Raw genomic sequence first — 12,814 nt, forward strand, 5'->3', positions numbered from 1 at the left:
CATTTAATGCCTGATATCTTTCTTCAGTCGCCTATAAATGTCTTTGACTTATAGGGGTATAGTTGAAATATTCGTTTTGCAAAATTAATCCCACCCAAATATCAAATCTACATGTATATATCTATACTATTAATTGGGAAGCATTTTGTTAACTACAACATTGTGAGGGTAGTTTAAAAATAACTAAATGAATTTTACATGGGTATTTAGTAAATTAATTACTACGAAATGAATTTAGCTTTCATAAAAATTAGGCTATTGATTTCGAAATTGTATATATAGAAACTTATTCAATTTTGGTAATATATTTTGAGATATTTCCGGAAACGAAAATATCAATTTAATATCATCATATATTTTAGATTTTAATATATTTCCTTAAGAAACTACACTAATAATTTTAAAAATATTTAAAAAGATACCTTTAAGACTTCAATCTCTTTATTGTGCACATAATAAATCCGTGAAATAATAAAAATTCCTTAATTTTAGAGTTAACATATTAAAAATAAATTGTAACGCCCGTGAACCCGAAAATCGGTTAGGGTTTGTTTTTAAATCATCCGGTTTAATTGGTTGGGTTAATTGGAAACCCTAAAGTGTGCCTATAAAAGAAGGAAACTCAAAATTAGGGCTTTAGTTAGCCACTTTTCGTTTTATAAAGGAGAAAAAGAGAGAAAAGGAGAAGGAGCAAAATCGTTAGGGTTTGGGAGAAATCAGTTTCGTCATATCAAATCGTGGTAAAAGGTAACGAAATTTGGTATAGTTATTCCCAAGTCCTTTATCGTTATTCTCCAGTTTACAGAATTGGATTTGGATTAAAATTGGTTGAGTTATTCGCAGTTTCGTGAGACACGTTTTCTCAGACGCGAATTAGGACCAGCGGAGATTGAAACTGAGATCGTGGTCTCGTCTGTTTTCCGATCGGCACGAGATTTTGTGGGCAGCTCTGTGACGTCTGCAGATAGGATTTCACCGGAGAGATAATAGTTAACGGTTAGCTTGTATTTTAGGGTTTCGTCTTTGAGACTGCTCGTTTCTGGGTTTTCCTGTCCAGTTTGCTTCAAGGTTGCTTTTGGTTGTGGACTCGTTGTAGGACGTTTCTGGACTGTTTCAGACGCAAGGAGAGTCTCTCCTGGGTTTAATTGCTATTAGAATCAATTTGTTAAGGTGAGTGCGTGACCATGAGCTTATCTGAGCGATTGGGTTATGTGATTTGTTTTGTGTGATGATATGTAGGTGTGGTGAATGTGTTTTGGGTGAAATATTCAATGATTGGTTTGTTTGTATTGTATTCGTGATTATACCTTTGTATTTGCTTGTGTGTATAGCTCGTAGATGGGAGGATCGCCTCACTAAGTATATATGATAATACTTACGCATCTCATTGTGTTGTTGATGCAGGTAAAGATAAAGTGTGATCGTGGAATCATGGCAAGGAAGAGAGGATGATCTAGGAACTCGTTTGTTTTATTTTTGGTGTTTTTGGTTATTGGAACCCGGTTAGGATTGTTAGTTATTCTTGGTTTTGTTGGTCGAATTATTTATTTATTCATAAAATAGTAATTTTGACTTGCGGTTTAATTGTTATTTTATTGGTTGGTTTAATTAGATATTTATGGGAATATTTAATTATATTTTTTTTTAAAAAATGGGTAGGGTTGTTTCAATTTGGTATCAGAGCGATTACGGTTCTAGGATGTGTAGAAAAATTAATTGATGAATTATTTTCCTGTTGATTGATGTGGGATGAGCTAGGGTGTTAGCATATTGAGGATTGATTATGGAGTGTTTAGTCAATTGTGTGTTGTTGGAGTCCTAGCATCATCTTCTCCGAGCCTTAAATGAGATTCCACGGTAAGTTGTTTGTGATATATTGGTTTGTTTTAGTTTCTTAGCCATTTGTTCTTGAGTAGCGCAGATGGTTAGAGAAGCTGGAGTTCGTGGTCGTGGTCGTGGTCGTGGTCGCGGTAGGGGACGAGTCCTCGAGGGTACCGGCGAGAGTGATGGCCACAGTGCCACAGTTGAGCAGAGTGTGGGTTCGCAGCCTGAGTTTGTGGAGCCCGGGGTTAGGAACGGTCTTGGTGCCGATATAGCTGGTGCAGCCGGAGTGGGGGCTGGTGGAGCTGGTGTCGGTACCGGTGTGCATGTCGTTGGTGCTGAGGGCCCAGGAGTGATGGGTGCCGCAGCCGGAGGAGCCCAGGTTCTAGAGGTTGGTTTGGCGGGCCTGCTGAGGCAGTTGTTGGAGCGGTTACCAGGTGTGGTACCAGTGGAGGCTCCAGTTGCGCCACGAGTGGCGGAGGTGCAGCAGAGGGCTGCGGTTGCTGAGGAGGTTCCATCTTATTTGAGGATGATGGAGCAGTTGCAGAGGATTGGCACCGGGTATTTTTCTGGTGGTACTAATCCTGAGGAGGCCGACAGTTGGAGGTCGCTGGTTGAGCGGAACTTCGGTTCGAGCAGATGCCCGGCGGAGTATCGGGTAGATCTAGCAGTGCATTTTCTAGAGGGGGATGCACATTTGTGGTGGCGGAGTGTGACTGCCAGGAGGAGGCAGGCGGATATGTCTTGGGCAGATTTCGTGGCTGAGTTTAATGCCAAGTACTTTCCGCAAGAGGCGCTCGACCGTATGGAGGGGCGTTTTCTTGAGCTGACACAGGGTGAGCGGTCGGTTCGGGAGTATGACCGGGAGTTTAACCGACTCTTGGTGTATGCTGGTCGGGGCATGGAGGATGACTAGGCCCAGATGAGGAGGTTCTTGAGGGGACTTCGACCGGATTTGAGGGTGCGGTGTAGAGTGTCGCAGTACGCCACGAAGGCGGCACTGGTGGAGGCGGCTGCTGAGGTAGAGGAGGACCTTCAGAGGTAGGTGGTGGGAGTAAGTCCAGCGGTACAACCAAAGAAGACTCAGCAGCAGGTGGCACCTAGCAAGGGCGGCAAGCCTGCGCAGGGGCAGAAGAGGAAGTGGGATCATCCTTCCAGAGCTGGACAGGGTGGTCGTGCAGGATGTTTTTCTTGTGGAACCCTTGACCACAAGGTGGCGGATTGCACGCAGCGAGCTGAGACGAGGGAGTGCTACCACTGCAGGGAGAGGGTACATCTCAGCCGAATTGTCCTAAGCTGCAGCGGATGACAGTGGCAGTGGTACAGCCGGCGGTGCAGCACGGAGCGCAGGTGCAGCAGAGAGTGCAGCAGTTAGCACATATTGCAGCGGCACCGCAGGGTTACACTACGCGTGAGATAAGCGGTACCAGCAACAGAGCGATTACTGGTATGATTTCTGAGACTCAGACTTTGTGAATTATTTCTGTTGTTTTGGATATCATTGTTTTGTGATGAATGTTAGGGTTCTTAGCACATGAGGTTTGTGTAGGGACCTTATTAGTGGGCGGTGTAGAGGCCCATGTGTTGTTTGACTCTGGAGCATCGCATTGCTTCATTACCCCGAAGAGTGCCTCGCGCGGCAACATCCGTGGGGATCCTGGTGAGCAGCTTGGAGCCGTCAAGGTTGCTGGAGGACAGTTTCTAGCGGTTCTGGGGAGAGCGAAGGGTGTGGATATTCAGATTGCAGGGGAGTCAATGCCAGCAGATTTGATTATCAGCCTGTAGAGTTGTATGATGTTATTCTGGGAATGGATTGGTTGGATCATTACAGAGTACATCTTGACTGCCACCGTGGGAGAGTTTCTTTTGAGCGGCCAGAGGGAAGGTTGGTTTATCAGGGAGTGAGACCTACCTCAGGGAGTCTCGTCATCTCAGCAGTGCAGGCAGAGAAAATGATCTAGAAGGGATGCGAGGCTTACCTGGTGACGATATCTATGCCGGAGTCTGTGGGGCAGGTAGAAGTGAGCGACATTCAGGTTATTCAGGAGTTCGAGGATGTGTTTTAATCGTTGCAGGGATTACCACCACCACGGTCCGATCTTTTCACGATTGAGTTGGAACCAGGGACAGCCCCGTTGTCTAAGGCACTCTACAGGATGGCTCCAGCAGAGATGGCAGAGCTAAAGAAGCAGCTAGAGGATTTGTTGGGTAAGAGATTCATTCGTCCTAGTACTTCACCTTGGGGAGCGCCGGTGTTATTTGTGAAGAAGAAGGACGGGAGTTTCCGCTTATGTATTGACTACCGGGAGTTGAACCGGGTCACTGTGAAGAACAAGTACCCTTTGCCAAGGATCGATGAGTTGTTGGATCAGTTGAGGGGTGCTACTTGTTTCTCCAAAATCGATTTCACGTCGGGTTATCACCAGATCCCGATAGCGGAGGCAGATGTTCGCAAGACTGCTTTCAGGACGAGATATGGACATTTTGAGTTTGTGGTGATGCCTTTCGGGTTGACTAATGCACCTGCAGCGTTCATGAGGTTGATGAACAGCGTGTTCCAGGAGTTTTTGGATGAGTTTGTGATCATCTTTATTGATGACATTCTGGTGTATTCTAAGAGTCCTGAGGAGCATGAGGTACATCTGAGGAGAGTGATGGAGAAGCTGCGGGAGTAGAAGTTGTTCGCTAAGTTGAGTAAGTGCAGTTTCTGGCAGAGAGAGATGGGTTTTCTGGGTCTCATTGTTTCTGCAGAGGGAGTTTCAGTGGATCAAGAGAAGATTGAGGCTATCAGAGATTGGCCTAGACCGATGAATGCCACTGAGATCAGGAGTTTTCTTGGGTTGGCAGGGTATTACAGGAGGTTCGTCAAGGGGTTTGCGAGTATGGCACAGCCGATGACTAAGCTGACGGGAAAGGATGTTCCTTTTGTGTGGTCACCGGAGTGCGAGGAGGGTTTCGTGAGCCTGAAGGAGATGTTGACGAGTACACCAGTGTTAGCATTGCCAGAGCATGGAGAGCCTTACATGGTGTATACTGATGCCTCGGGAGTTGGTTTGGGTTGTGTTCTAATGCAGCGTGGGAAGGTTATTGCCTATGCATCACGGCAGTTGAGGAAGCATGAGGGCAACTATCCTACTCACGATTTGGAGATGGCTGCAGTAATCTTTGCCTTGAAAATTTGGAGGTCTTATCTTTATGGTGGGAAAGTGCAGGTGTTCACGGATCATAAGAGTTTGAAGTATATCTTCACTCAGCCAGAGCTGAACCTGAGGCAGAGGCGATGGATGGAGTTGGTGGCTGATTATGATCTGGAGCTAGCTTACCATCCTGGTAAGGCTAATGTGGTTGCAGACGCGTTGAGCCGTAAGCGCGTGGGTGCGGCTCCAGGGCAGAGTGTTGAGGCCTTGGTGAGTGAGATTGGTGCTTTGCGGTTGTGTGCTGTGGCACGAGAGCCATTGGGATTGGAAGCTGTGGATCGAGCAGATCTTCTGACTAGAGTTCGGTTGGCTCAGGAGAAGGATGAGGGGTTGATTGCGGCTTCTAAGGCAGAGGGCTCTGAGTATCAGTTTGCAGCTAATGGGACTATCCTTGTGCATGGGCGAGTTTGTGTTCCTAAGGATGAGGAGTTGCGACGGGAGATCTTGAGTGAGGCTCATGCGAGCATGTTTTCCATTCATCCAGGAGCGACTAAGATGTACCGAGACCTCAAACGATACTATCAGTGGGTCGGGATGAAGAGGGATGTAGCTAATTGGGTTGCAGAGTGCGATGTTTGCCAGTTAGTTAAGGCTGAGCATCAGGTGCCAGGTGGCATGTTGCAGAGTTTACCCATTCCTGAGTGGAAGTGGGATTTTATCACGATGGATTTTGTGATTGGGTTGCCTGTGTCGCGAACCAAAGATGCTATTTGGGTGATCGTGGACCGTCTGACTAAGTCAGCACATTTTCTGGCCATCAGAAAAACCGATGGAGTGGCGGTGTTGGCTAAGAAATATGTGAGCGAGATCGTGAAGTTGCATGGAGTACCTGTGAGTATTGTGTCAGACAGGGATTCCAAGTTTACTTCTGCATTTTGGAGAGCCTTTCAGGCAGAGATGGGTACTAAGGTGCAGATGAGCACGGCTTATCATCCACAGACAGATGGGCAATCTGAGAGGACTATTCAGACGCTTGAGGATATGTTGCGGATGTGTGTCTTGGATTGGGGAGGTCATTGGGCGGATCACTTGAGTCTGGTAGAGTTTGCTTATAACAATAGCTATCAGGCGAGTATTGGGATGGCTCCTTTTGAAGCGTTGTACGGGAGGTCATGCAGGACACCGTTATGCTGGACCCAAGTGGGGGAGAGGAGCATATATGGTGCAGATTATGTTCAGGAGACCACGGAGAGGATCCGGGTTCTTAAGCTGAACATGAAGGAAGCTCAGGATCGACAGCGGAGTTATGCTGACAAGAGGAGGAGAGAGCTTGAGTTTGAGGTTGGGGACAGAGTGTATCTTAAGATGGCCATGTTGCGAGGTCCGAACAGGTCTATCTCAAAGACTAAGTTGAGTCCGAGGTACATGGGCCCGTTCATGATTGTTGAGAGGGTGGGACCAGTGGCATACAGGTTAGAGTTGCCTGATGTTATGCGTGCGTTTCACAAGGTCTTTCATGTGTCGATGCTGAGGAAGTGTCTTCACAAGGATGATGAGGTGTTGGCTAAGATTCCAGACGATCTTCAGCCCAACATGACTTTGGAGGCGAGACCAGTGAGGGTTCTTGAGAGGAGGATCAAGGAACTTCGGCGGAAGAAGATTCCTTTGATCAAAGTCCTGTGGGACTGCGATGGTGTGACAGAGGGACTTGGGAGCCAGAAACGAGGATGAAGGCAAGGTTCAAGAAGTGGTTCGAGAAGTAGGTTGCTGCATGAGTTTGCCTTTCCTTGGTTTCCAGTTTCAGTGTTGTTGAGTTTTTGAGTTTTTGAGTTGTTGTTTTTATTTCTCTTTCATTTGTATTTTCGTTTGGAGTTGTAACGATCATGACAGTTGATGATTAATAAGATGAGTATTTTTTTTTTGGATTTGACTTGGGTTTTCTTATTTAAGAATGTGTTGTGCGGTTTCAAAAAATGGAAAGTTTCCTAGAAAGGACTTTTCTATTTTTGGAAAGTTTGAGTAAACAACCTAAGAGAAACGTGTGTTTACGAGATGGCCGGAAGTTGGTCATAAGGATATTCTCGAGGGGATATGATGGATGGTGAGGCATAGAGGTGTCTTACGCGAATCCATGAGAGAGTCTGAAGATATGCTCGGAAGCGTTTAGTATTGTTGCTCGAGGGACATGAAGATCCCAACGACTCGTGAGGAGCGGGGTATGCTCCTGAGGTACCGGTAACTCGAGGGACATGGTGTCTTTAGAGTACGAGGGGTACGGTGGCTTTGGGTGACGATCCGAGAGCACGCTTTAGGGTGACGACCCGAGAGCGAGTTTTGTGGTATTATTTTCTCCAAGTGTCGTAACTCGATGACTTTGTGGCTGAGAGTGAGCCGACACAACTCAGGGTTTGACTTTGAGTGGGGAAGATAATATGTGTGATACCCGAGATACCGTAGGCCGAGGCCTGAGAGTGACTGTTTATGCTCGAAGATTGTGGTCTGAGAGTGGAGAGTGAGTTGTGAGCAACAATGACTAGTAAATCGTGAGTATATCGACTTGATAGAGAGACCTAGAGGGGGTCTGGTTGGAGGGAGTGCAGACTGTAGTGATGGTTGCACGGAGTTCCTCGGAGTGGAAGGGTGAAGCTAGATTCGAGGACAAATCTATGTTAGTGGGGGAGAATTGTAACGTCCGTGAACCGGAAAATTGGTTAGGGTTTGTTTTTAAATCATTTGATTTAATTGGTTGGGTTAATTGGAAACCCTAGAGTGTGCCTATAAAAGAAGGAAACTCGAAATTAGGGCTTTAGTTAGCCACTTTTCGTTTTATAAAGGAGAAAAAGAGAGAAAAAGAGAAGGAGCAAAATCGTTAGGGTTTGGGAGAAATCAGTTTCGTCATATCAAATCGTGGTAAAAGGTAACGAAATTTGGTATAGTTATTCCCAAGTCCTTTATCGTTATTCTCCAGTTTACATAATTGGATTTGGATTAAAATTGGTTGAGTTATTCGCAGTTTCGTGAGACACGTTTTCTCAGACGCGAATTAGGACCAGCGGAGATTGAAACTGAGATCGTGGTCTCGTCTGTTTTCCGATCGGTACGAGATTTTGTAGGCAGCTTTGTGACGTCTGCAGCTAAGATTTCACCGGAGCGATTGAATAGTTAACGGTTAGCTTGTATTTTAGGTTTTCGTCTTTGAGACTGCTCGTTTCTGGGTTTTCCTGTCCAGTTTGCTTCAAGGTTGCTTTTGGTTGTGGACTTGTTGTAGGACGTTTCTGGACTGTTTCAGACGCAAGGAGAGTCTCTCCTGAGTTTAATTGCTATTAGAATCAATTTGTTAAGGTGAGTGCGTGACCATGAGCTTTATCTGAGCGATTGGGTTGTGCGATTTATTTTGTGTGATGATATGTAGGTGTGGTGAATGTGTTTTGGGTGAATTGTTCAATGATTGGTTTGTTTGTATTGTATTCGTGATTATACCTTTGTATTTGCTTGTGTGTATAGCTCGTAGATGGGAGGATCGCCTCACTAAGTATATATGATAATACTTACGCATCTCATTGTGTTGTTGATGCAGGTAAAGATAAAGTGTGATCGTGGAATCATGGCAAGGAAGAGAAGATGATCTAGGAACTCGTTTGTTTTATTTTTGGTGTTTTTGGTTATTGGAACCCGGTTAGAATTGTTAGTTATTCTTGGTTTTGTTGGTCGAATTATTTATTTATTCATAAAATAGTATTTTTGACTTGCGGTTTAATTGTTATTTTATTGGTTGGTTTAATTAGATATTTTTGGGAATATTTAATTATATTTTTTTTAAAAAATGGGTCGGGTTGTTTCATAAATTAACTTATAAAATATTCTAATATTTTTTTTTATTAATGCCTAACAAACCAATAATATTTAAAACAAATGCTTTTCAAGATTTAGCTTTACAGAAAAATTAGAAAAATCTATACAAAAGGTTTATATACAAAATCTATATAAACTTTTAGAAAAATCTAAATAAAACCTTATCACTCTTCTATACTTCACTATAAAACTATTCTTCTATGCTTTTTTCGCAAACTATGAACCATACCTCTATATTTACTTTGTACTCTTCTTAATTCATGTCTTTTCCATGTTCATATAGTTTGTTAGTTTCTACTTTTTTTAAGAATCTATTGGAAACCTTTTCATTGAGATCACTTTTTTGCAGATTATGTTCATGTTGTACATAAAATCATATAACGACCTTATCATATTACACTTGCAGATTTCTTGAAATAAGTTTTTTTTCGTCCTTTTGGCTTCAGATATGATCATTTTACATGTTATTCTTTTCTCATGAATTATTACTTTTTTTTTTGTTTTTCTAGAAAATAGCTGAAGACGCTTCCATGGAATTCATTCAAATTTCTAAAATTGCGAAAGCCATTCAAACGATCATTTGTCGGAGATGTTTTTCTTCTTTGCGATCACCAATTTAATTGTGTTGTATATTTTTTATTATTAGACTATAGATATTATTCGATTCGCAACATTAGATATTGTGTCACAAATAATATTGTATACTTTTTTATGTACATTATAATTTATACACTACAATATATATCATAAAATAACAAAAAATCTATATTTAATAAAAAATTATTACAATATTTTTTTAAAAATAGAAAACTCTGTACGTACGTCCGAATCATGATAAAGACAGAAGATACAAACTAGGTTTACATTAACATGTATTTTGGTCCAATTAAAACTTTTGGCTTGAATTATGGGCCACTAAAATAAATTTTGTTAAAGAGGTTTTTTGAGTTACCAAATTTTAATTTATAAACTAATTTTGCATAGATATTTTACACTATTTCAAATCTAATTTTCACAAATATATATTTCTATTACAAGTTTATAACTATTAGACTTTTGAAACTATTAAAACTATTTGTTATGCAGGAAAAACAAACTATTTATATAAATAAAATACTAATAAATGATGCAAAATTGTTAAATTTTTAAATAACTAAAATTTCTATTCAAATTTTAAAACTAATAAAACAGAAAATAAACGTGTGTATCAAAGTAATTTGAAGGACAAAAGAAAAATTTCCAATAAAAATGTTACTATTATGATATCTATGCTATTATACAATTCACTAACTCAAAAAAAAAAATCTTAATTAAAACTTTTCGCAAACTTTTTACATTACCTATTTTTTTTTTTTTTTTTTTTTTTTTTTTTTTACATTACCTTTACACATCTTATTTTCAAATACTATGATAAGTGATAAGTTTATGATATATATTATTATATAATTCACTAACAAAAAAAATATATTAATACAAACTTTTATCAAAATCATATAATAATACTTACAACCCGCATAAATAATGTGCGATTCACATCATTAGTTATTGTGTCATAAATAACATTATACACTTTTCTGTGTACATTATAATTTATAGTTTTATACACTACAATATCTTTACCTAAAAATTTATTCTCATACATTTTTTAAATTTATCTTAATATGTATGTGCAAGTCAGAATCTAGTTCTTAATTAAAACTTCTTTCATGTATATATTTTTAACTCAGATAATTATGTCTAAAACAAAAATAATAATGTTTTAAGAATTGTTGACGTCGAAAGGTTCCTAGAAAGGGGGTTTTATTAACAATAGTAAATAAGTGGTTAATACAGTAAACTAATTAAAATATGGAGCACTGAATCTCAAATATCAAACAATTCCTCCTCCCAAAACCCTAAATCGACCTTCGTGACCCTCCGTTTCAGATCACGGACCGACGCTTGCTCTGTGCTCATCGTTCTCTTCTTCACTTTGTAAGCTTCCTCATCTATAAAGTTACCATTTTTCCGATGAATCGTGAAGGTTTATTGATGAAATTGGGCTATATTTCTGCAGATTCATGGTGGTTTAGTTCATGATTTTGGATGTTTTAAGAACTTTTTCTACTAGAACTCGAAATCTTCCAAGTTCTGGTTTTTATTCGATAAGTACTAGTATAATGCGAGATATCAAAGTCAAATCTGATTCTAAGGAGTTTCTAACATCATCTGATGAAGAAGAAGAATCAGTTTCCATTAGAGTGTCGTCTTCTTCTTCCTTGAGTAGTGTTAAATCGACGCCTGAGATTGAGAAAAAGTATGTTCATCGAGTTTACGATGCGATTGCTCCTCATTTTAGCTCTACTAGGTTTGCTAAGTGGCCTAAAGTTGCTGCCTTTCTCGAATCGTTACCGTCTGGATCGGTGATTCTCGATGCCGGTTGCGGTAACGGGAAGTATTTGGGGTTGAATCCTAGTTGTTTCTTCATAGGTTGTGATATAAGTCATCCTTTGATTAAAATCTGTTCGGATAAAGGGCAAGAGGTTTTGGTTGCAGATGCTGTTAATCTTCCTTATAGAGAGGAGTTTGGCGATGCAGCGATTTCGATAGCGGTTTTGCATCATTTGAGTACAGAGAATAGAAGGAAGAAAGCTATTGAAGAACTTGTTCGTGTTGTTAAGCCTGGTGGATTTGTTCTCATTACTGTTTGGGCTGCTGAACAGGAGGATACATCGTTGCTTACGAAATGGACACCTTTGTCTGCTAAGTATGTTGAGGAATGGGTTGGTCCAGGTAGTCCGATGAATAGTCCTCGTGTGAGGAACAATCCGTTCTTTAGTCTTGAGAGTATCCCAGAGACTGAGGTGAGTACAAAGGAGCAAAAGGTTGAGAACAGTCAGTTCATCGGTCTTGAAAGCATTCCAGAGAGCGAGGAGAGTACGAGAGAGCAGAAAGGTGAGAGTATTATTCCAGAAACCAAAGCTAGTATAGTAGAGCAAAAGGATGAGAAATCTGTTGAGGAGTCATTGGAGGCTCTGAAGAAGAGTCAACAAGAGTACTTTGTGCCATGGCATTTACCATACCACCGTGCTGAAGTGAGTGGTGCATCTGCGTCTGCACTTGCAAGTGGGCTTGCAAAGAAAGATGATAGAAAAGGAGCTGTTGTGTACAACAGATACTACCATGTCTTTAGCGAAGGCGAACTTGAAAGGTACGTGAGTTTTATCGAGAGATTTGCTCTCCGTGTATTCTTTAGTCGTGTTTGCTAATACTGTAATCTTTAACAGGTTGGCATCTGGAGTAGGCAATGCAATGATAGTTGATAGATTTTTCGACAAGTCGAATTGGTGTATTGTTCTTCAGAAAGAAGCTTTAAACCAAGATTGAACTTTGGTTTCAAACTTATCAAATCTTTGTGATATTGGAACTCCATTGCATATGTAATCGGAAATTATTATTGCATTTTTCATGGTTGTAGTTTGAGATTCTGTGGCAGCTCATTTTCCCTGCAATTTGTTGTCTTTAAGGGGTTTTGTATTATGTGTAACACAAATCAAAGAAAGAATCTTCTCTACATGATAAACAAAATGTCAGAAATATGATTTAGACAAATACAAATGTTAGTCCTGGATGTTTGGTTATCTATTCGGGTTCGGTTCGTATTAATTCGGTTATTGGTTTTTTGGTTCTAAAGTTTAGTATCCATTTGGTTATTTTGAAAATTTTGGTTTGATTTCGGTTCTTTCGGTTTTAACATTTAATATTCATTTTGTTATTTTGCTTTGGATATTTAGGTTATTTTAGGATATTTTTCGATTATTTTAAAGTATTTTTACTTTTTATATATATTTTCAAGTGTTTTTAATTATTTCGTATGTTTTTGAAAATATAATTGTATTTCGGATATTTTTGGTTACTCAAAATATTTCGGTTTAGTACAAATTTGGTTTTGGTTATTTCGGTTACGAATTTAGTATATGTTCGATTATTTTTAAATTTTCGATTCGTTTTTTTTGCTTTGGTTC

The 12,814-nt window shown here is 40.5% G+C and overlaps 1 protein-coding gene and 1 pseudogene across 3 annotated transcripts; both read left to right on the forward strand.

Annotated features, from left to right (window-relative positions):
- Positions 1-1,921: 1,921 nt before the first annotated feature.
- AT1G36305 lies at positions 1,922-6,775 on the forward strand (annotated as a pseudogene; the record flags this gene model as incomplete). The annotated part of the gene is made up of 1 exon: positions 1,922-6,775.
- A 3,891-nt stretch (positions 6,776-10,666) lies between these two features.
- AT1G36310 (S-adenosyl-L-methionine-dependent methyltransferases superfamily protein) lies at positions 10,667-12,445 on the forward strand. Of its 2 annotated transcripts, NM_103320.3 has the most exons (3): positions 10,667-10,784; positions 10,867-12,000; positions 12,077-12,445. In NM_103320.3, the coding sequence occupies exons 2-3, from the start codon at positions 10,886-10,888 to the stop codon at positions 12,174-12,176; spliced, it is 1,215 nt and encodes a 404-aa protein (NP_564470.1). In that variant the 5' UTR covers positions 10,667-10,784; positions 10,867-10,885; the 3' UTR covers positions 12,177-12,445. The 2 variants fall into 2 exon arrangements, with proteins under 2 accessions (NP_564470.1, NP_001031144.1); NM_001036067.2 differs by having other exon boundaries at positions 10,671-12,000; positions 12,077-12,418.
- The last annotated feature ends 369 nt before the right edge of the window (positions 12,446-12,814 follow it).

Source organism: Arabidopsis thaliana (genome assembly GCF_000001735.4).
Source record: "Arabidopsis thaliana chromosome 1 sequence".
Lineage (NCBI taxonomy): Eukaryota > Viridiplantae > Streptophyta > Magnoliopsida > Brassicales > Brassicaceae > Arabidopsis > Arabidopsis thaliana.

What these genes read in the sequence shown, in the direction of transcription:
- AT1G36310 (NM_103320.3), top strand. Translation starts at nt 10,886, where the DNA reads ATGATTTTGGATGTTTTAAGAACTTTTTCTACTAGAACTCGAAATCTT. An exon ending in AGCGAAGGCGAACTTGAAAG is followed by an intron (nt 12,001 to 12,076) that starts GTACGTGAGTTT and finishes AATCTTTAACAG; the next exon opens with GTTGGCATCTGGAGTAGGCA.